The sequence below is a fragment of the Littorina saxatilis genome, unplaced genomic scaffold (genome assembly GCF_037325665.1).
Source record: "Littorina saxatilis isolate snail1 unplaced genomic scaffold, US_GU_Lsax_2.0 scaffold_530, whole genome shotgun sequence".
Classification (NCBI taxonomy): Eukaryota; Metazoa; Mollusca; class Gastropoda; order Littorinimorpha; family Littorinidae; genus Littorina; species Littorina saxatilis.
In genome coordinates this window covers 451-23,702 of record NW_027126781.1, presented here as the reverse complement: position 1 = coordinate 23,702, position 23,252 = coordinate 451, and the positions used below count along the sequence as shown (strand labels likewise).

Sequence of the window (23,252 nt, the reverse complement as noted above, 5' to 3'; positions counted from 1 at the left end):
CAACATCAGTAGGCAACACAGCGGGATTCGTATGTCCAGAAATCATGTCGAAAAAATATTACATTTCAAAAGCATGTCCAACCACAGTTGTTGGCAAGTGTTCGTGTCCGAAGTAGCCTTCAGTGTGTGTATATGTATTCATGTGACAGAGAACGTGACCTCATTGTTCAATCCTCTCTCTCTCTTCTTTCTCATTCGAACGCACACACGCAAGAACGTAGCCTACGCACGCATGCACGCGCACGCACACACACACACACACACCCCGCTGACGCACACGGCAAACCACGCACACACACACTGACTGTCGGCAAGCATCTCTTTTTGTTTTCTTTACCTTTGTTTATTGTGTTTTCGATATTTGTGTTTATTTTTTGCTTGACTTATCTGTTTTATTTTAATGTTTGCTATCCACATCGTGTGATAAATGTTTCTTCTCAGTCTCCGAGTCAGTTTAGTTTCTGCACGCCGCTTTGGTACTCCTTGTTTTTCTAACTGGTGTATTGTGCGCGACTGATTTGCGGATTTATTTTTATTCCTTTCATATGCAGTTGAAGTGTTGTGGGTGTTATTGTCTGTATATGCTATGTTGCGTCTGTGTATGCCTACAAGAATTTTGGGTGTAAGGTGCCTGTGGTCTGCTCGCAGTCGAGCACAGAAAACATGGCGGCGCCCTGAGGCAAATTCGTAAAAAGTCTTCCCGACCGCAGATACCAGCGTCGTCCGCGACGCTGGAAAAAGAAGAATACAGAGTTATCTCCCATATGTTGTTCGCTAGCAGTGTTCGCGAGACGAAAATGATTGCAGATTGGCCGACTTCGACAGTTGTCTCCGTTCTGTTCTTCACAGTTATGATAAAGACATCGTTCTAAGGTCAGAACAAGTCGAAATTTTGGGACTGCTGCCGGAAGGAGACCGTAATGTATGGTTGCATTACTGTCAAAAAATTGTCTGCTCCAGCGACCGCCGAAACCAAACGGTGGATTATCACGTGACACTGTTGCCATATTTAGAGTTGTTTGCACAGTAAATACATCCGCGAAAAATAGCTCGCTGGAAACTGTCTAAAATAAAATTTCTTCTGAAATTCAATAATTACAAAACACCATGAAAAATCATTATCGAAGATTTCGAATCTGCTTTTTTCAATAACACATTACAAAAAGCTCTAAATATGTAAAAAAAAAAAAAAAAAAAAAAAAAAAAAATCGGTAAACTTAAGGGAGAGAATGAGCCGAACTCATTTTAACCTGAGTTCAGGATGGGGGCGGACGCCTTACCACTAGGTGGCCAACCGGCGCAGTACAGTGGTGTGTGTGTGCCGTGTGTGTATGTGTGTGTGTGTGTGTGCCGTGTGTGTGTGAGTATGTGTGTGTATGTGTGTGTGTGTGTGTGTGTGTGAGTGTGTGTGTGTGTGTGTGAGTGTGTGTGTGTGTGTGTGTGCGTGCGTGCATGCGTGGGTAGGTGCGTGCGCGTGCAGACGAAATTGCGTGCGTGCGTGCACAAAGAGAGAGAGAAAGAGAGAGAGAGAGAGAGAGAGAGAGAGAGAGAGAGAGAGAGAGACGGACAGACAGAGAGACAGACAGACAGACAGACACAGACAGGCATAGATAGACCGACAGACAGACAGAGCTCTCTCCCCCCCCCCTCCCACCCCCGGGCCAAAAACTTACTTGTTTTCTCCAGCTGTCATCCGTCGATAAGAAATGCACTGTCTGTCGCCGTAGTCGCACTGTAGACTGCATAGTATAAAATTTCACAGTCGATACCTTGAGCCGTGGATCTTATATAGATATTTGCCTCAAGTCAAGGACAACCATGCAGCTGTGGCCCACATCCATTGTACATTCTCAAACCATTTTAGTCGGTCTCACATGCACGTCTCCTCTTTATCTTCGTCCTCTTTCTCCTCTTCCTCCTCTCCTCCTTCCTTTGATGGTTCAGAAAGACCACACACTCTTTCTTGAGTTTTAATGTGTCTAACTATATCTTCCACATCTTCTTCAGCTGTATCTTGCGGTTCAAACTACACCATTAAACACCACGCACTCTCTGCCATTGTTGATGTCAATCCAATGTTAATGTGTACCACCGTCGTCCTCCTCAGATTGTTTCGAACCACCCGATGAAATACCACAAAATTGATTGTTTCACACGGCCATTTTTTATGTTTCTCATGATCTTCCTCCTCCTCCTCCTCCTCCTCCTCAAATTCCTTCCGCTGGTTCAACTACCATTAAACATCACAAAGTCTCTGCCATTGTTAATATCAAACCATTGCTAGTGCGTCTGATACTATTTTCCTCTTCCTCCTCAAATTTCGTTCGTGGTTCGGTCCACCATTAAACACGATAAACTCTCTGCCATTGTTGGTCTCAAACCATATTTAATTAGTCTCGCCATCTCTCTCTTCCTCCTCAATTTCCTTCCGTGGTTAGGACCGCAATTAAACATCACAAACTCTCTGCCTTTCTTGGTCTCAAACCATGTTTAGTGTGTTTTACCATCTTCCTTCGTTCCCTCAATTTCCTTCCGTGGTTTGGGCCACCATTAAACGCGACACACTATCTGCCATTGTCGGACTCAAACCATGTTTAATAATCATGTATCACTGTCTTCCTCTTTCTCCTCAATTTCCTTCCGTTGTTCGGACCGCCATTAAACATCACAAATAGTCTGCAATTGTCCGGCTCAAACCATTTTTAATTTGTCTTACTTCCTCTTTCTTCTCAACTGCATTTGATGGTGTGGACCGTCATTAAACATCACAAACTCTCTGCCATCTTTTAATCTCAAACCATTTTTAATGTGTCTCAGCATATTTTTGGGGGTTTAAATTTCCATCGTTTAACGGACAACACACTATCATCGTGATCATTGCCGGTCTCAAACCATGTTATTATGGCTCACAATTTTCTTCCTCATTATCAGTTTAAAAAAAAATGTTTTGGATCACCATTAAACACCACAAACACTCACTCTGCCATGTAGGTAAAGTTGTGTAGAGGTGTGTAGAAACATAATCACCACACACAATCTCGACCATCGATGTCGTCTCTATTTTCCTCCTCCTTAATTTCCTTTTCGGGCTACCATTAAACACGGCAAACTCTCTGCTTCCTTTAACTTCCTTTGATGGTTAAAGCCACCCGTTTAAAACACAACACGATGTCTGCCATTGTCGGGCGAATTAGGGAGCGCCGAAGTATGGGCCTAATCAACACACTGACATATATATATATATACCCTAGTCCTTTGATCCCGGACCCGTCTCAGTGTTGTCTGTGTTGACTTAACACTAACACACTGAGCGTGTACAGATTATGACTAGTCTGCGTTTTTCCCTGTCTGTGTATACTGTACACACATTGCACCGCGTACAGTATACACACACTCGACACATAATGTAGAGCGCGTCCTCGAAACTCGTGTACTGTGCATAAACATGAAACATAATCCCGGATGCAATAATGATTTGTACTGCCAAAGTCCCACGCGTTCATGTTGTTAAAAGATCAATATTGCACGATAATTGTTTGGTTTTTTTGGCTTTGATTCAATTGGCACGCTGCCCGAGAAAAACTGTTTTGAAGAACAAATAATATAATCATGGTTGATGAACGCGAATAATCACACACTCTATAAACAAGTGTGCATCTTTCTGCCAGTGTGCAAATACAGAAGAAATTACATAACTCGAAACACATGTGTCATTTTTATCGTTGCAGCTACACCTCGAATCAGATTCATACTTTGCAAATCTAAGGAACACAGCACTGCTAAAACTTGAAGTGAGCACCACTCACTTTCACGTTCATCGAAAGAATACTTGAGAGAGCGCTGCGTTTCAGAGAACGCAACCACTTCACTAATCCTACGAATCTCAGTGAAATCACTTAAAAGATTTGCTGGGCAGTCAAAAAGCAGGAAAATTAACATGGTAATTTTGTTGGGATTTCCACCAAAGGGGAAGCTATAAAACCTTCACTGGCGCATTTGTAATAACCCATGCAGGAAGGAAAACCCAAAGGCAACATTTTGAAAAGCTTTGCTAAAGGGACTGCAAGTTGATCGCTGAGCATGCATTATTTTAAAGTGTTCAATACATTTGTAAGAGCCCATAAAACACTCACACTGACTCATGCATGCAAAAAAACGCCTATACGGACGCAGACGCAGAGGCACACGCACGCAAATGGACACACACACACACACACACACACACACACACACACACACACACACACACACACACACATATATACACACATAACACACACATACGCCGCAAGTAAGTCAGCTAGAGAGAGAGAGGGAGAGAGAGAGGGGGGGGAGGGGGTGGTCGTTATGGGAGGTTTTACTGTATGTAAAAATCAAAACCAATGTGTTCAGTTTTGTCGTGGCTACAAGGGTTTGTATGGCCAGCACCTGGGCTGTACACTTATACCGTCCCTCTTTAAATTTCTGGCATTTGTGACCGGATCTGACAAAATGGTAGATAACCTGATTTTTGGAAAAATTTAGATATGCATATCATCTGAAAGCTTAAAAAACAAGCTTTCATGTGATGTTTAAATGAAAAGGATACTTTCACAAATGAAGACTCAGGAGCAGTTTGAAATACGGGTATTAATGGTGGCCATTTTGAGGAAATTGGACTTAAAGTTTGGACACATTCAACAGCGATGAGTCCCTAGCAACCATGCTTAAATTTCGTTCTAATGGAATGAAATGTGTACAGAGTACACTAAACAACAGTTTTATGCTTGTTTCCATGGTGATTTTGTATCACTGTAGGATTTGTGAGATTTTTAAAGTACAGTTGATAGTGAAAATGTGATTCGAGAAACTAGGTCTCACCAAAATAGCAGTCAAAATTATCCATGCTCTTCCATAAAATACATAATGCCAATGGGTGTATAACAACTTACTAAAAGCCATGTGCAACTTAAACCTTCTCTCAAATAATTCATTGTCTTAGTTTGTAAAGCATAAGCTTCATATTTTAAGTATTATTATTAAAGTTCATTTTTACGAACCGAAACAATAAATCACAGAGTACTGATCTCACTTGGTTTTTATTTGTGGTTGCTTGAGTGAACTTAAATATGAACGATACATCAATCTCATTTGGTAAGGCGTCCGCCCCGTGATCGGGAGGTCGTGGGTTCGAACCCCGGCCGGGTCATACCTAAGACTTTAAAATTGGCAATCTAGTGGCTGCTCCGCCTGGCGACTGGCATTATGGGGTTAGTGCTGGGACTGGTTGGTCCGGTGTCAGAATAATGTGACTGGGTGAGATATGAAGCCTGTGCTGCGACTTCTGTCTTTGTGTGTGGCGCACGTTATATGTCAAAGCAGCACCGCCCTGATATGGCCCTTCGTGGTCGGCTGGGCGTTAAGCAAACAAACAAACAAAACAAAATCAATCTCATTAAAACATGAATATTTCAAACGAATCTGAATTGTTGAAGTCGATTGTCCTCCATACAATAAATATACAATTTAATTGAAGATAAAACTAAAGAAAAAAAGTGCAAGCAAAATGTTCCCACTGAAAACCGACTGAAAGAGAGAGAGAGAGAGAGAGAGAGAGAGAGAGAGAGAGAGAGAGAGAGAGAGAGGGTGGGTGTGAGAGAGAGAGAGACTGAGAGAGAGAGAGAGAGAGAGAGAGAGAGAGAGAGAGAGAGAGAGAGAGAGAGAGAGGGGGGGCAGCTTTGAGTCTAGAAGGCAACAGCTGTAACTGTCAGAGAACCGGGTCGAACAGACGAATGTAGCCTACTGGCAAATACTTTGAACAGAGGTAAGTTTATAATCTAATAATTTTTGTATCAGCATTTTGCTTTGCTATTCCTTACCGTTATCCTTCAACTACACACAAATGATTCCTCCTCGGACAACAGGTTTGAAAGCAAAGAGACTCAATAATCCTGATTCACAAGTCAATCCAAATAATAAACACAATGAACTTCATGATTGCACAGATCTGAAGTCAAGCCAGTTCCATTATTTAAAATGTCACTCCAGTGATCCTTAAACTTGAAAACATTTACTGCCACCAAGTCCCGGTAGCATCACAGTGTGTAGCCAATGTAGTGTACAAACAAATGTACTACAATATAACACATATACTATGAGTAAGCAGATGGAAAGCAGGTTAGTTGGGGGGTGGACACATCACATCCCTCTTGTCCTCGCGCACAAACTCACGAATCTGGGTGAACAGGTATGGTTGTCGCTCACGCGAGAGTCCGGGGGTGGGCAGAATCAGTGGCATGTCTGCCAAGGCTCGGAAAGCTTCCCGGCTGACCAGCAGGTTCCGCTGCTCCTCAACTTCAGCCAGAGACATCTTCACAAAGACACAGCCAGGGTGCTGGTGTGACATTATGAAGTGGGCAAACTTCAGCATGCCAGACAGGAGCTTGAACGCTGGCTTGAGGAAGGTCTGCCAGTCGTACGTGTTGACAAGAGTAGAGCCATCCTCCCTGCCGACTAGCTGTGGAATGTTAACGTGGCTCACTGCTGTGCTCTCTCCCACGACCTTGCACAAACCATCGAGGCAGGACACCTCGGATCGCCGGAAGCACTTCTTTAGCAGGCCAAAGGCCCAGTCGGGGGCAAACTTTGTATGCCCGGCTGGCATGAAGTGTACATTGATCTCTGTGTGAAGGCCTTTCATGACGCGCCAGATCAGGTACCACATTACAAAGTTATTTTTGTTCTGCCCTGAACAGTTGTCACAATGCAGACTGAGCACTTGCTCTCCTCCTAGTCCGTATTTCTCGAAGAAGAAGTGCAAGTAGCTGATTACAGCAGTGGACCCTTTACTGCAGTTGACGCTTTCGTCGACAAGAAAGTTGACTTGTTGAGGGATGGCCTCACAGTTGACACCGAAGATGGCACATTTCCTCGGCACCATGAAATACATTGAGCCCGGTTGTGCAGCGTTACTTGTAAGATGCACCTGCTGCGCAAAATCAAAGCAATAATGAACAGCAATGGGGCGTGAGTTTGGGGCAGTCTCCGTGAGAGCGGTCAATCCAAGCCCCTGCCTGGACGCCGCCTGCCTGGACAGCCGTCTTGCACTGGGCTATTTCATCCTTGTAGAATTGACGCTCTGCAACCACTATAATACTCAAGTGTCGCTGTTGCTCCAGGATAAGTTCGCCCTTCTCTTCGTCGGTCAGGTTTGCACTGCGAAATATCTTGGTGTTGTTGTTTTGGCACCTCCAACCCTGGAACAAATGAATATCAATCTTCACATAACACGATCACTCACTTTCCTTCGCTAATAGTTGGTCAACAACTATGATGTATAGCTGACACAGCCTGGTGAATAATGTTGATGCGGCAAACAGCTCAGGGGTGTCTTGAAGAAGAAACAAATATGACAGTCTTCATGTAAAGCCAAGTCCAGGTTGTGAACGCCCAAAACCCATGTAGTTCTCTGTGGGAATGCTTAAGTCAACAAAAAGTAATGCATAGTTCTGTCCAGACACAATGCAAGGTGTGACTTGTAGTAATTCTATCTTTGAAATGTTATGACTAAAATTAATTGAATCTAGTTTTGAAGAAATACAAAAAATGTAGAAACAAACGAATAACACACGTACACATTGAATGCACAGTGCCCTGCAGTGTTATTACAAATACATCTGTAATTATTATTTATTTTTGAACACAAGCAATGATGCCATACAAACTAATAGGTGTAATTTTGAAAGGGATGAGTAGGGGGAGGGGGTGGGGGAGGAGAGTTTTTCATTCAGTGTCCTTATTAATTGTTTTCCCTTCTTTCGAAGTTTAAATTACGGGGTCATGATTTAAACTCCTGATTAAATCGTTCATGTACCAACATACCAACATTTCATTAAAAAAATGAAACTTTGCAATAGCCCCCTCTATTTCTTCTTCGTTACCTATTTCTCTGTAAGTATATAATTATGGTTGCAGCTGTTTTAAATCACACGTGGCTCATATACGCAATATATATATGTAGTATTATAGTTTTGTGTGTGTTTGGGTAATTGTATAAATGAATGCACACACATACACAAGCCAGAGACAAACATGCAGATACACAGACCAACCAGACAGCCAGTCACAAACACAGACAGACAGACAGACAGACCGACCGACAGACGTACAGACAGACAGACAGACAGACAGACAGACAGACAGACAGACAGACAGACAGACACACACACACCGCACACACACACACACACGAACACACACACACACACAAACACACACACACACACACAAACACACACACATACACACACATACACACACACACTCATACACAAACACACACACACACACTAACACACACACACACACACACTAACACACACACACACACACAAACACACACACACTCATACACAAACACACAGCACCCCCTATATCTATTTAATTAAAAAAAATATGAAAAAAACACGAGACTGACATTCTGCTATGTGCGCTATGCATTCGCAGACAACTGTGTCAAGGTCGGCCAGCTATTACTGGAGGAAAAAAACAAGGCCCCCTGTCTAGTCTCTAGTGACAGCAACGTAAGTGCATATGTCTGATTTGAACACAATACATTCACCTCGATCAAATGCAGCTTATCCCGCTGTCTCTTGTCTAAATTAGTTTCTGTTCACGTCAACCTACGGCATGCATTAACACATCTATGCAAATTGCAGGTCGTGACCTCAATCAGCACATGGAATACATACAAGTATTTAGTTGTGCATTATCTCCGCAGCGTGTGTTTGCTAAGTGTCAATCACGTGTCAGTGTCAGTAGCTACTCTGTCTGAAGGATATAGAACTCAAAAGAGACACTCGTTTTATTGGGCGTATGCCAGCAAGAATTTACATATCTTTCAGACAATCTCATGGTTGGATACAAATAATCTGTCATAAACCGATCAATACTTTTTTTTTTAAAGGTCGTTGTTACATACTTATGTACCAGTAATAGTTTGCCAGAAAGTGCATATCTGTCAGACAACATTATGATTGGATATCGATACCTTCGTTAACCGATCTATAACTTTTTGTTTGGAAGCCGATGTTACAGATTAACAGTGAGCTAGCATGAATGTGCATTTCTGTCAGACAATGTCATCATGGTTGTAACATTATATACTTTTTATACCGATCAATATACCTTTTTAAAAGTCGATGCTAATAACTTATTAGTATGTAGTTGGGGATATTGTTGCACTCCTTTTGAATTTTTGTTTTCCTTATTGCATTAGTGACAAGCCCATCACGGGATTTGGCCAATGTGCGTCATTCGAGAGACAGGTCGATAAACTAGCAGTTCGTTGCCCAATAAACACTCGATCCCTATCACGTGTCTTTCCCGGTTTTCATTGCGGTTATAGACGGGCGCAGTGGCCTTGTGGATAAGACATCGGCTTAGTATAATCGGAAGGTCGTGAGTTCAAATCCCGGCCACGGCCGCCTGGTGGGTTAGGGGTGGAGATTTGTCCGATCTCCCTGGTCAAATTATGTGCAGACCGGCAGTGCCTTATTCCCCTTCGTGTGTACACGCACGCACAAGACCAAGTGCGCATGGAAAAGATCATGTAATCCATGTCAGAGTTTGGCGAGTTATAGAAACACGAAAATACCCAGCATGCTTCCCCCAAAAGCGGCGTATGGCAGCCTGAAGGCGGGGTAAAAACGGTCATAAACGTAAAAACCCATTTGTGCACAAAAATGAGTGAACGTGGGAGTTTCAGCCCATGAACGAAGAGAAGAAGAAGAAGATTGCGGTTATACACAGAATTAAAGGTACACTCCTTCTCGTGTCAGGGGTATTGTTCACCGCCACAAATCTACCCATGCAGGCTTTCATATATTATGTGATCAGAGCATACCTCCACTTCGATACTTACCCAAAATCAACAGTGTGACTGCTTTTTGTGCAGAGTTGGACTGTTTGCATAAATAAAATAATATCGTATAAAAGCCACTACATGGTGCGATAGTGAGCAGGACTGTTTTGATGGAAAGGATTGTGCTTTTACATTTAGGCCTAAAAAAAAAATAGGTGTGGTTACGGTAACCCGACCTACCCTATTTTTAGGGGCCGATCCTATAACTTTTTATTACATTTGTAAAAAAACAAAAAAACCGAGTGCAAAAAACGCAATGAAAGCGAAAGCGCCCGAGTCGCACACTTATTTCCCTGTCAAGTAGGTTTAATTTGTACACATTAGAAAAAAAAGTTTAAAAAAAAAAAGTGATTGCCTACCTACCTACCCTATTTTTTTTGGCTATGTTACCGTAACCACACCTATTATTTTTTTTGGCCTTATGTAACTCCCCCCCCCCTCCAACACCACCACCACCTTCACCGACCCCCTTCCCTGCCGACACCGAAAACTCTTCTATGTTTCAAAACACGTTCTTGGGTGTTATGCATGAGTGACGTCTAAACGTTTAGGCGGCGTGCAAACAGAGGTCACCGCCTACCGCGATTTACACGGTATGCACGAGTGGCGACTACACGCTTGTGCCGCCTAAACTGGCGACTAAATTTAGACGTGCTCCGGAGGTCGTCTAAATGGTTTACACGCCGACTACAGGAAATCAAAATGGCCGCATTCATCGCTTTCGAACACCGCAATCGACGAGTTTTTCGTCGCCATCGAGTATTTCGAGACAGAACGCACCCGTTAGAAGTGCTGGACGACAGAGAAGTGTTTACAAGATTTCGGTTCCCTCGCCATTTCATTTTGGAACTGACAGATGAGATCTGTGATGACATAGAGTTTCCAGTTCGTCGCCAAGGAGCACTGACACCTGTGTTACAGGTGCTTTTGACCCTCAGATTTTACGCCACCGGCACCCTTCAAAACGTAATTGGTGACTTGTTTGGGGTGACCCAGTCTACAGCATCGAGGACCATCAGCCGTGTCACCGATGCTCTTTTGGCACACGTTGGTGAGTGGATTGTCATGCCAAACCAAGAAAAAGCTGACAGAAACAAAGTGGATTTTTTTGATATGCAGGGATTCCCCAACGTCGTGGGCTGTGTGGACGGGACACAGATACGAATCCAAGCACCTTTCTTCCAAGAACACGAGTTCGTCAACAGAAAAAATTTCCATTCGATCAATGTTCAGGTGAGCTGGATATATATACACTTTGAACCAATGACATTGACAGCAAGTCGAGTGACAGAATAAAGAGCAATTATAGTTTTTATACTGCACTGATGCAGGCTGGATTATTTTGCATTAGCAGACATTTACTAACACTGTAAATTAAAACCTTAAAAAAAAGAAGACATATTACAAATTATGATTGTTGAAAATAAGAGCAAAGAAATGTGTTATTAGCCAGAAGATGTGTACCGTAGATGGAGTGCAAACACCCTTTAATTAGTTTAAAATATTCTGAATTCTTGTGAGTGCAGCTGCATTATTATGTCAGTGTATACTTGTATAAATTTGTATTTGGTCTGCGGCTCATGCATTTTGAAAATACATGGTTGGGTCTTGTCTTTCCAGAGTTTCTGCAAAGATTTGCACTTTACTACAAACATCCATAGTTTTATGAAGGACAACTAATGTGTTATGAACAAAAGCACTATAGGTTGAATAACATTTTCCCACCTGTTTGTACATACATATGTCCATGTATAACATGTACATTTTGCAAGTACAAGTTAATGTGATGTTAATGTTAACATTTGGTTTGTTGCAGGTGATCTGTGATGCAGATTTGAAATTTATAAATGTGATTGCCCGGTGGCCTGGATCAGTCCACGATGCCAGGATTCTGAGGGAGTCGCCCCTGTTTGACTCATTTGAGAGCAACGCACCACCCCTTGATGGCATCATTTTGGGGGATAGCGGGTACATGCTACGGACATGGCTCATGACACCTGTACAAAATCCTGAAACACGACAGGAGACCGGCTATAACTTTGCGCACAGCTCCACCCGGACTACTGTAGAGCGGAGCATCGGAGTGGCAAAGCAGAGGTGGCAGTGTCTCCGCTATGGCTTGAGGCTTCAGCCCCGGAAGGCCTGCAGAGTGATCCCAGGTATGTGATTTAAATATATATATGTTTGTATATATAGATAATATTAATACATGTATAAACTAGTTGTTTTCAGCTGCTAATATTCATTTCTCAGTTCAAACTACTAGTGTTGAAAAAGCATAATTTGATTCTCATGCGGCAAATTATGTGTTTATGCACAAACTGTTAGTTCTAACTTGAAGGCCCACTTCACCTCGTTAAACTCTGTCTCGGTCAGGCTAAAATAGGGATAACACGATCCCTCCGCTTGGTCAGATTTTAAAAATCAACACACTGACTGCTTGACGTGGTGAGATGGAATTTTCTTCACTGTCATATTTATCACTGTGTACAGAGAGCGTACAGGCTGTTCATGTTTGGTATCTGACCAAGTGGAGGGATGGTCTTATTCCATGCAGAGGAGAGTTACATCAATCAATGTGGATTGAGTTTTCTTACTTGATCAGTTTATTAAGTTGTTATTTATTTATACAGTTTGCTTCATGCTGCACAACCGGGCCCGGCATTTGAACCTGCCCCTGCCACCGGATGAAGGCCCGGACTATTTTGATGACGATGATGGGGATGCCCCCATCCCATGTGAAGGGCAAATGAACATTACCGAGAGAGCGAGGGCAGCAGCTGGAAAGGCGGCCAGGGCAAGGATCATCAATAATTGTTTCTGATGCAATTCACATTCAAGGTAATTTTAATATTATTTGTTGTCGTGAAAGAAATTTGAAATAGAGATGGACCTCGTTCATAGATTCATAATTTATTTGAGGTAAGTTTTTCTTTCCAATAAAGCAAATAGCCACAAGTTCCTCATTTTACACTATTTTTGCAGTGCATACTGAGAAGAGATGCACACCTTCACATCCCACGGTTTGATATAAAGTAATTTGATATAATGTACCGAAGCCATGTACCTAGTCATAGTATGTCTCCTGCTGATTGCTCAGTGTTACAGAGCTGTACCCTTCAAAATGATTGTGCAGCATCAATTCTGTTACACCAAATATTACACTGTATTGCAAAATCTGGTTTTGACAGAACTATTCGCAAGAAGGCATTTTCAGAGTGGCTGCATTAAACTGTTTAACATGCAAAGGTGTGCTGAATCACATTTATGCCATAGTACACAATAGTGTCACAATGCTGTCTTTAAACAATCATACAAGATACAGTCACTTTTGGAGAAAAAAAAAATACAACCACAATGATCACTGCTTCCATTCAATGGGGACACAAAGGAGATATTTAAAAGAACAGATTTTTATTTACACACAATTCTTTAACTCGAAATGGTACATAACATATGAGAAATGTCCATCATAAGACAAAGTAGGAGTGTGGCCATCCAAAATTGACTAGATATAAGTATCACAACGAGGAAATGACTAGAGTGGGAGCAAAGTTGTCCTCCTTTGTAAGAAAAAAATCTTATTGGATGAATACTGTAAAGTACGGAGACAGGGTCGAGGTTTATCATCATCTTCACTTAATGCTCACACACAAAAACAAACTGTTTATTACCAGCATTGTTTGTGCATGAGAAGTTTATTCATGCTATTTATGGGAACAGTCAGTCATTACACACTGTACCACACATTGGTTAGTCTAATGCAGCAGGTTCACAGACTGATGATGTGACCCTTGTCTCCATTTATTTGTATTAATTCCATTCGAATCTTTCTTTTCTTCAGAAACAAAACCTGAATTAAGTTGGAAATGCAGCCTAAATGAGCAAAATTGACTAGATGTAAGTATAACAAACAGGAAATGACTAGAGTAGGAGCAAACTTTAAGACACCTAGAGCTTTATCATCCTCTTCACACCCCAAAAAAAGCCTGTACATCCAATGCCAGTTTATCATATCATGCGATTTACAGGACCAGTCAGAACACACTGTACCACACGATTAGTTAGACTAATTCAGCAGGTTCACTGACTTATGATGCGACCTCTCTCTCCATGTATAACAATTCCATTTGAATTTTCCTTTTCTTGAGAGACAAAACCTCTAGTTGTAGCCTTTCTCTGTCTGTTTGGGCCCTTTCTCTGTCAGTTTGGGCATTGTTTTTCCTTATGTCGCTAGAGAGCCACTCCTTAAACAGTGTGTCTTCTTCAGGGTCCTCGTTTTCCTGCATGCGAAAGCCCGACTGCCTCCTCTTCCTCGCAAAGGACTTCCTGTTGTATGGGGACTGCACACCACTCCTGTTGAATGGGGACTGCACATCACCATTGCTGCTCAACCCAGCGCGAGGTGATGCTGCTGCCAATCCTGTTGTTCTTGCAACTGTCACTGAAACAGTTGTGAAAAGAAAGATTTTTGATTGAGGCATGAGAATTGTAGTGTCATAGTATGAGAGAAGCCATTATTTAGGCATGCAACACTGACTGTGAGCATTGCCATATTTGTAAAGAAGATTTAGAGAATTTCTTTTTCTTTTTTTTTAATATCTGAACTGTGTTATATGTCTCATGCTTATCCTAACTACAAATGAAATAAATAGTTTGTATCCGTCGCGATAGAGACCTTCGCGGTTAAAAACGACGTTAAACACCAAATAAAAAAAAAGAATAGTTTGTAATTTAATGTAAATGATTCTTCCTATCTTATTGAGTAGTGACACTGACAGCTTCTTGAAAATACAGCACAAATCTGTACATTGCTTTCATTGTGACAAAAGTTACTGCACACACAAGCAACTGTCGATCACCGAGTTAAAATGAATTCAATGGTACACATATGATTGAATATATTGAACTGAAACTGCCAGCTGTTTCTCGGCAATATGTGAATAAATCACACATTTTCAATTTGAGTAACTCAGCACTAAAATGACCATCGATGTGTCACAAATAGGACACCACAGAATCTGTCGGTTAAGTGCAAGTTTAGGGCATAATGTGAAAAAAATGTATCCTACTCAGTTAATAAATTTCAAAGTATACAGTGGCGGTACTTACCAGCGTTGTTCTTGCTTGAAGTGGATGTGGAAGGCTGCTCTGCAACGGCGGCTACACAAACAAAAAGACATGCTGCTGATAGTTTTCTAAAACTAGAATTTGAAAAGTACAATACCTTGTCATTATGATTATTCCAAAGTAACTAAGATATGTAACTTAAGATTAGAGTATTAAATTACCCATGATAAAGACATCAAATGAATGCTGTGATCCTGTTGGTTGGCTTGCAATTGCCGACTTGCACAATCCCGCTCGAGACAGCTCTTCTTTTTGAAAGAGAAGGAAAGTTCACTGGCATGTGTGCGAACTTTTTGCTCTCAAGGAAAGTTCACTGGCCTGTGTGCGAACTTTTTGCTCTTGTCACTGGCTTGTGTGCGAACTTTTTGCTCATGAGAGCAAAAAGTTCGCACACAGGCCAGTGAATTTTCCTTCTCTTTCAAAAAGAAGAGCTGTCTCGAGCGCAAAAAGTTCGCACACAGGCCAGTGAACTTTCCTTCTCTTTCAAAAAGAAGAGCTGTCTCCAGCGGTATTGTGTAAGTCGGCTATTGCAAGTCTGTTTGGTCAGTTCCGATTACCGATTACCTCCCATGGATGCGAAAATCTATATGACCGTTTTTCTTTATTTTTTTCTCTGTTAATTCACCAGTGGCTATGTATCATGTAACATGTGTTACGGAATTGCACCAGTGTAAGGGTTAATAAATTTCAAAGCATACAGTGGTGGTACTTACCAGCGTTGTTCTTGCTTGAAGTGGATGTGGAAGGCTGCACTGCAACGGCGGCTACACAAACAAAAAGACATGCTGCTGATAGTTTTCTAAAACTAGAATTTGAAAAGTACAAAACACTACAATAACTTGTCATTATTCCAAAGTAACTAAGATATGTAACTTAAGATTAGAGTATTAAATTAAACATGATAAAGACATCAAATGAATGCTGTGATCCTGTTGGTTGTCTTGCAATAGCCGATTTGCACAATCCCGCTGGAGACAGCTCTTCTTTTTGAAAGAGAAGGAAAGTTCACTGGCCTGTGTGCGAACTTTTTGCTCTCAAGAGTTATCGTTCCTTATGATGCATTTACAGCGTCAGATCTGACAATGACCACCGAACCACAGAATTTTCATGCGATTGTAAGTACCAAAGTTCCACAATTACCTCAACAACAAAAAATATATTCAGGATACAAGAAACTGAATCTGGTAAAGTTATTTAACAGACAACAGAGTACTGTTCCAGGATGGCATGTAATATTGATGTCGAAGAGAATTCAGACATCGCTATTCAAGCGAGTGTTCTTTGGCTTGCGTAATTTTTTTTATTTAAATCAATCGCCTTTCATATGTTTACGGGTGATGGTTAGGTACTTTGAACGAACTTTATGATCATTCTTCCGGCTATCCTTGGTGCAGCCAACTGCTGCACAGTGCAAATTCACCATTTTTAGGGCGAAGTGTCTGCACTGAAACGCTATCTCCCACAGAGCTTTCAAAACATGACCGCTTCGCGCCGGCAGATCTTGCGAGGTTACCCATAATTACTCCGATTGTTCGCGGGATTTCTGTCTCGAGCTCGATTGTGCAAGTCGCCTATTGTAGAGGAGGCAGGGGGTGGGGTCTTAGGTCTGGGAAACCTACATCAAAGACATTCAGCTGCTACGCTAGACGCCTAGTGACCCATTTTAGGGTAGGAGGAGAAAGGTATTGGATATAGTGTCCAAGGAGATTTGAAAAAAATGAAGTTATTTAGAAGCAATAATTAGATTGATGACAACATAAATATACTACATGTTTGAGTTCTCAATATTACACAAATAATATCTGCATATTACATATCAAGTGTCAACTGCTCACCATTTGTCTCGATGATCAATGAGCCGTCCAAAGGGCTGATCCGCAGGGGGAGATTAACAACAGAGGCTGCACAACAGAAGCAATTATTGTTTTAAATAGAAGTCAAAATATTTACGCCAACCCCATAATATTACAAGAGTTACAAGCACACATTTCATATTTCCCGAGTACATCGATTCATGATTGTGCTTTATCAAACTGCTAATTCCAGATTGCACTGATTGTGCATTATCAAACCGCTTATTCCAGATTGCACTTTTGTGCATTATCAAACCGCTGGTTCCAGAGTGCATTGATTGTGCATTATCTAAGTTCTAACCGCTAATTCCAGAGTGCACTGATTGTGCATTATCAAACCGCTAATTCCAGAGTGCACTGATTGTGCATTATCAAACCGCTAATTCCAGAGTGCACTGATTGTGCATTATCAAACCGCTAATTCCAGAGTGCACTGATTGTGCATTATCAAACCGCTAATTCCAGAGTGCACTGATTGTGCATTATCAAACCGCTAATTCCAGAGTGCACTGATTGTGCATTATCAAACCGCTAATTCCAGAGTGCACTGATTGTGCATTATCAAACCGCTAATTCCAGAGTGCACTGATTGTGCATTATCAAACCGCTAATTCCAGAGTGCACTGACTGTGCATTATCAAACCGCTAATTCCAGATTGCACTTTTGTGCATTATCAAACCGCTGGTTCCAGAGTGCATTGATTGTGCATTGATTGTGCATTATCTAAGTTCTAACCGCTAATTCCAGAGTGCACTGATTGTGCATTATCAAACTGCTAGTTCCAGAGTGCACTGACTGTGGATGTCATTTTACATGATGTGAATAAAACCTGTGAAGTTAACATCCAAAAGATTACAACATTGTACCTGGCGGTTGGTCTTTGTGCCCTGCATCATCCTCATCATTCTGATTCAGCAAATCATCATCACTGTCACCGGTGTCAGCAGAGTTGTCATTTAAAGAGGAAGTATCAATGCCACCATCTGAAAAATTGTGATAAAATCATATCATGGTTTTGAATTTTGAGTTGTTGGCATGTTTTAGCTTTGCTAAATATGTGTACATGGCATATTAAATACCAATAAATATTGTATACCCCCTAAAAGTGTCTGACTGGTGACAATTGTGTGTAAATAAATACTCTGGGATGAATTGAATACTAATACTTCTAACATTACAAGTTTGTGAAAGTGACTGTCATAGAGGTGCGCTGTGTTGCTCATTTGATGTGACGCGAGTAATTAATAACAAAATTCAAGGGATTCATTTTTAAACCTCATCTTCAATCAGCAAGACATTACAGACACTCACTTGAAATGGGGGGGGGGGGGGGGGGTGTAATGGCATACACAGGTGTTACACTTCAACCCTTTTTCTCATGCAATTAATTCAGAAAATGTAATCAAAACAACAAGCAGCTTACAGTTACAAGTTACACAAGAAAAGACATTGTCTTGTAAAGTTCTTTGAATTTATGAATAATCATCATGATATTAAAAAGGTTTTGGGACAGCCTGTTAATTTTTCGTCAAAAGAAACAGATCTTAAATCCCACAAGCAGAACATTGACACTAATCAAAACCTACAGCAGACGACACGTGCACGCTAAAGTAAAATGAAAGACCATTTTCTTACCTATCCCATTGGTTTTGGTCGTGTTAAGGCCGATGATCCCCATTACTATGTCCTCAAAGGGTACGGGAGGCTTCGGTTCTCCTCCCCCAGTACCTCTCCCATGCTTGCTTTTCGACTCCACGGCCGTTTTTAGGTCTCTCCACTTTTTGGAGCACTGTCCCCAAGATCTCCCGTTCGATCCCATTGCGTTCACTTTACCAGCGATCGCTTCCCACACTCGACGTTTTTTCTTCTGTGTAACACCACTTTTGTGTTTACTGAGGATTAAGTCCTTGTGGAGAGCAACCTCCTCCAGCAAGACTGCATTCTCTTTCATCCTAAAATTGGGTTTTTTCGCATTTTTGCCCTCCATTTCTCTGCTCTTTCTAAAACCCAACCCAAAAGCGCGCAATGGAAGAAGGAAGTTAGCAAACGGCCATCGCGCATGCGTATTGGCAGGTATTTCCCGGGAATTCCCCGAGCTTGACTGATGACGCAAACGTGACCTTGCTTTCCACGGCAACTTGAAAGTCGGCGGTCAAGTCGTCACCCGTGCATACCGACTGAGCGCCTGCGGTAGGCGGCGACTTTCAAGTCATGACTTCGCTGAAGTCGGCGTGTACTTTCGACGTCACTCATGCATAACACCCCTTGACTCATTATTGCCGTGCAGCCATGTGAGAGAAGACGCTTCAAAAAAGGTACTTTAAAGGCACAGTAAGCCTCCCGTAAACCATCACAGATACGGTCAGGCTTTTACACACAGTACAAACACCCTTTCATTTAAACACTCACCGATTGAGAACATCCTAGGTGCCCTCCGTAAAGAGCGAACAATTTTCAAATAATTTATTTTTGCGTGGTTTATCTTACCCCTGAGCCATCGTGAACCCGTGTGATCCAGTTTCCCTTTTTCACAATGTAGTCGTCAGTTAGTCATTTGAATGCGACTCGATGTGAGCTTATCTACAATAGCACGTTTTTATGCACGAAACAAACGGCTGTGGTTCACAAGAACTCTAGCGATGGCTTTTGACTGTTGAGAGGAACGGCGATAATTATGCATAAACCGTCGTCTGCTTCGACCCTTGCGTGACCCTGCTTCCGGGCTTTTCTTTTTTCAAACTTTCACAACTTCGAATTGTACTGATCTTGTCTTGATGAAAAAAGAATTCTTTTATGATTAAAGAATGTTTGTGTAACAAGCTGTCAATTTATTATTTAGATTTTAAAAGTTAGGTCTAGCGCAAAAACGCACCACGGTCCAAAAACATTCTGATAATCATCGATCCACGGCTATCGCCAGTTTACATCGATAGAAGTAACTCATTTTTGACCTGAGTTCAGGATGGGTCCAAAAAGTGTTCGAGACAATCTGCAAAATTAATTCTTTAAAAATTGCTCGCTCTTTACGTAGGGCACCTATGATGTTCCCGTTTGGTGAGCGTTCAAATGGAAGGGTGTTTGTACTGTGTGTAAAAGCCTGACAGTATCTGTGATGGTTTACGGGAGGCTTACTGTCCGGGCGTGATTTCCGGTATTGAATATTCATAACAGCCGTCCAGCACCAAAACGAGGCGCCATTGTTGTAGAGGAGCAAGTCCACGAAAATAAATTCTTTGAAAATTTCTCACGCTCGACAGAAAGCAGCCAGGATGTTCCCGTTCGGTGAGCGTTCAAATGGAAGTATGCTTGTACTGTATGTAGACGCTCGGGGCGCTCTGTGATGGTTTACGGGAGGCTTAAGTACTGTGCCTTTAAGATACCGCTGTTGCATGTACACGACTGAAAGCTACATTTGATTGAATCTTCTTGTCTCTACCTTCCGACCGTAAAGGTGGTCTTTAATTGAGCCCGAAGTCGACTTCGCGAAGTCTTTTTACCGAAAGATCAGTGCTAAAGGTCCGTGCGGCAAGCTTCGCGAAGTCTTTTTACCTAAAGATCAGTGCTAAAGGTCCGTGCGGCAAGCTTCGCGAAGTCTTTTTACCTAAAGATCAGTGCTAAAGGTCCGTGCGGCAAGCTTCGCGAAGTCTTTTTACCTAAAGATCAGTGCTAAAGGTCCGTGCGGCAAGCTTCGCGAAGTCTTTTTACCTAAAGATCAGTGCTAAAGGTCCGTGCGGCAAGCTTCGCGAAGTCTTTTTACCTAAAGATCAGTGCTAAAGGTCCGTGCGGCAAGCTTCGAGGAGTATTCTGTACGCGTTGTCGACTTCGCCCAGTTACGGACAGGCCTAAAGGCGGTCCTGCATTCAGCCCGAAGTCGTCTTCGCGAAGTCTTTTTACCGAAAACTCAGTGCTAAAGCTCCGTGCGGCCAGGTTCGCGAGGTATACTTCGCGTGGTCGAATTCGCCCAGTTAATTTGAGGCTTTAAAGTGACCCCGAGCAGCAGCTATCCGCAATGTGGGGTCAACATGTAGGCTACCTAGCAAATGCGGAAACTGTGCTTCATTGAAATAGCACTCTTTTCAAAAACGATCAAGTTGATGTTTAAAAGTAGACTTTGTTTCTCACACATGTTGTTTTTTTCAATCAGCAGCGCACCAGATGTATATGTTGTAAAAGAAACGTAATCGTTTTGTCCTGTCCAAGTCACGGTCTTGCAGCAGAGCAGTATCTTCTTTTGTTGTTGTGTCACTTCATTTTCGCTGGAGTCGGACCATCATTCTCGCCAGAGACTGAGAGCATCAGCAACGCTTGTGTATATATAGCTAAGTTCATTATCTGTCTGTTTGTTGTTTGTCTGTCTGTCCACTTTAAAGACCGTTGGGTCGATGTACTTGTGATTGTCAGTGTGTGTGTGAGGGTGTGTGTGTGTGCGTGTGCGAGCGTGCGTGCGTGTGCGTGTGCGTACGTGCGAGCGTGTGTGTGTGTGTGAGAGAGAGTGCGTGGGTGCGTGCGTGCGCGTGCGTGTGTGTGCGTGCGTACGAGTGTGTGTGTGTGTGTGCGTGCGTACGTGTATGTGTGTGTGTGTGTGTGATTGTGTGGACATGTGACACTGCGCTCACGTGAAATTGCAAAGCGTGAGAGTTTCCTTGTGAACAAGTGGTGTGGAGTGCGTTGACCGAATGTCAGTGTACCCTGTATTATTCTTTTCACACTGTATGACCTTTCTTGAAGCAATGAGAACCACACCAACATATATACACACACACACACACACACACACATATTTCAAACGGCAGAAATTAATATGTAAGCGCCTAGGGCTATATCTAGATTAGGCGCATAAAAATGATCACAATAATAATAATAATAATAATACTGACATTTGCGAAGAGAGAGAGAGAGAGAGAGAGAGAGAGAGGAGAGAGATAGGAAGGAGAGAGAGAGAGAGAGAGAGAGAGAGAGAGAGCTAGAGAGAGATAGTGAGGAGAGAGAGAGGGAGAGTGAGAAAGAGCGGGCGTACGTAGAAGAGAGAGAGAGAGAAGGAGAAAGAGAGTGCATGAGAGAGAGAGAGAGAGAGAGAGAGAGAGGGAGAGAGAGAGAGAGAGAGAGTGAAAGAGCGAGCGTAGAAGAAAGAGAGAGAAGAAGAAAGAGAGTGCATGTGTGCGAGAGAGAGAGAGAGAGAGAGAGAGAGAGAGAGAGAGAGAAAGAAAGAGAGAGAGAGAGAGAGAGAGAAAGAGCGAGCGTAGGAAAGAAAGAGAGAGAAAAAGAAAGAGAGTGCAGTGCATGAGAGAGAGAGAGAGAGAGAGAGAGAGAGAGAGAGAGAGAGAGAGAGAGAGAGAGCGTAGAAGAGTGAGAGAAGGAGAAAGAGAGTGCATGAGAGAGAAAGAGAGAGAGAGAGAGAGAGAGAGAGAGAAGAGAGAGAGAGAGAGAGAGAGAGAGAGAGAGAGAGAGGGAGAGAGAGAGAGAGAGAATTGAATTGAACTTTATTTAACAAGGATTAAGATTTAAGGCTACGCCTTTTCTTACAATCTGTCCTTGGGACGAACAAATACACAATGATAAAATTAAAAAATTAAAAATTAAAAAGTTAACCAACAAAAGGAGGTCGGAAAACTTCAGCGCGTGATGACAAAGATAACGATGATGATGATGATGATGATAATGATGATGCTGATGCTGATGATGATGATGATGAAGAGGCATGAAGAGCATACATAATTATGTGGTTATTCATAAAAATCAAATTCATACTATGCAGGTAATTATAAGTACAAGCTGGTAGCAATCAAACATGTAGCAATAGTACAACAAAAATATGTTCAGAATATACAATGCACAGCATATCTTTGACGTAATACTAAGTGTGGTAAATCAAAACGCTTTAAACTACTCAGACATTAAGTGTTTTTTAACACATTTTTTAAAACTTTTTAATGACTTTAAGTGCTTTGCTTAAAGGATGATGAAAGTGAATTCCAAACTGATGTACCCGAAAAAGCAAGACTGGTCTGATAAAGGTCAATTCGTGGAATCGGTGGGATCAAGTTGACTGACCCATATCTGTCGGTAGCTTTATTAAATAATGATGTAATGTAAATCGGCACTTAACCGTAATACAATGTATGCATGAAAATGGCTTTGTTTAACTTGAGATCAATCAATCAATCAATATGAGGCTTATATCGCGCGTATTCCGTGGGTACAGTTCTAAGCGCAGGGATTTATTTTTTAGTTTTAAATTTTTATTTTTATTTTATGCAATTTATATCGCGCACATATTTATTTATGCCGTGTGAGATGGAATTTTTTTTACACAATACATCACGCATTCACATCGGCCAGCAGATCGCAGCCATTTCGGCGCATATCC

General features: G+C 42.0%; 4 protein-coding genes across 4 annotated transcripts in view; 1 reads left to right on the top strand and 3 right to left on the bottom strand.

Moving 5' to 3' along the window:
* The window catches only part of LOC138955270 (protein c-Fos-like), a 33,084-nt gene extending 29,246 nt beyond the window's left edge, over positions 1-3,838 (bottom strand). Inside the window, exon 1 of the mRNA XM_070326904.1 lies at positions 1,674-3,838. The gene's annotated coding sequence lies outside the window, so the exon portion shown is untranslated. The remainder of the gene's footprint in view (positions 1-1,673) is intronic.
* Positions 3,839-5,789: 1,951 nt separating this feature from the next.
* On the bottom strand, positions 5,790-6,928 carry LOC138955269 (uncharacterized). The gene has a single exon (XM_070326903.1). The coding sequence runs from the start codon at positions 6,926-6,928 to the stop codon at positions 6,158-6,160; it is 771 nt and encodes a 256-aa protein (XP_070183004.1). The 3' UTR covers positions 5,790-6,157.
* A 3,500-nt stretch (positions 6,929-10,428) lies between these two features.
* LOC138955271 (putative nuclease HARBI1) lies at positions 10,429-14,309 on the top strand. The gene is made up of 4 exons (XM_070326906.1): positions 10,429-11,134; positions 11,718-12,060; positions 12,535-12,742; positions 14,172-14,309. Exons 1-3 carry the CDS (start codon positions 10,604-10,606, stop codon positions 12,723-12,725), a joined length of 1,065 nt encoding a protein of 354 aa, XP_070183007.1. The 5' UTR covers positions 10,429-10,603; the 3' UTR covers positions 12,726-12,742; positions 14,172-14,309.
* LOC138955273 (myb/SANT-like DNA-binding domain-containing protein 4) lies at positions 13,312-19,144 on the bottom strand. The gene is made up of 6 exons (XM_070326907.1): positions 18,521-19,144; positions 17,752-17,868; positions 16,867-16,932; positions 15,745-15,795; positions 15,014-15,064; positions 13,312-14,345 (listed from the first exon to the last, which is right to left on the bottom strand). Exons 1-6 carry the CDS (start codon positions 18,870-18,872, stop codon positions 13,993-13,995), a joined length of 990 nt encoding a protein of 329 aa, XP_070183008.1. The 5' UTR covers positions 18,873-19,144; the 3' UTR covers positions 13,312-13,992.
* Positions 19,145-23,252: the final 4,108 nt, after the last annotated feature.

Excerpts from the sequence above, each read along its gene's own strand:
- LOC138955269 (XM_070326903.1), bottom strand. The coding sequence starts at position 6,928 with ATGTATTTCATGGTGCCGAGGAAATGTGCCATCTTCGGTGTCAACTGT.
- LOC138955271 (XM_070326906.1), top strand. The coding sequence starts at position 10,604 with ATGGCCGCATTCATCGCTTTCGAACACCGCAATCGACGAGTTTTTCGT. Across the intron at positions 11,135-11,717 it reads TCCATTCGATCAATGTTCAG|GTGATCTGTGATGCAGATTT; the intron begins GTGAGCTGGATA and ends GGTTTGTTGCAG. Across the intron at positions 12,061-12,534 it reads GGCCTGCAGAGTGATCCCAG|TTTGCTTCATGCTGCACAAC; the intron begins GTATGTGATTTA and ends TTATTTATACAG.
- LOC138955273 (XM_070326907.1), bottom strand. The coding sequence starts at position 18,872 with ATGGAGGGCAAAAATGCGAAAAAACCCAATTTTAGGATGAAAGAGAAT. Across the intron at positions 17,869-18,520 it reads GACCAAAACCAATGGGATAG|ATGGTGGCATTGATACTTCC; the intron begins GTAAGAAAATGG and ends ACAATTTTTCAG. Across the intron at positions 14,346-15,013 it reads TTCAAGCAAGAACAACGCTG|TGACAGTTGCAAGAACAACA; the intron begins GTAAGTACCGCC and ends CAACTGTTTCAG.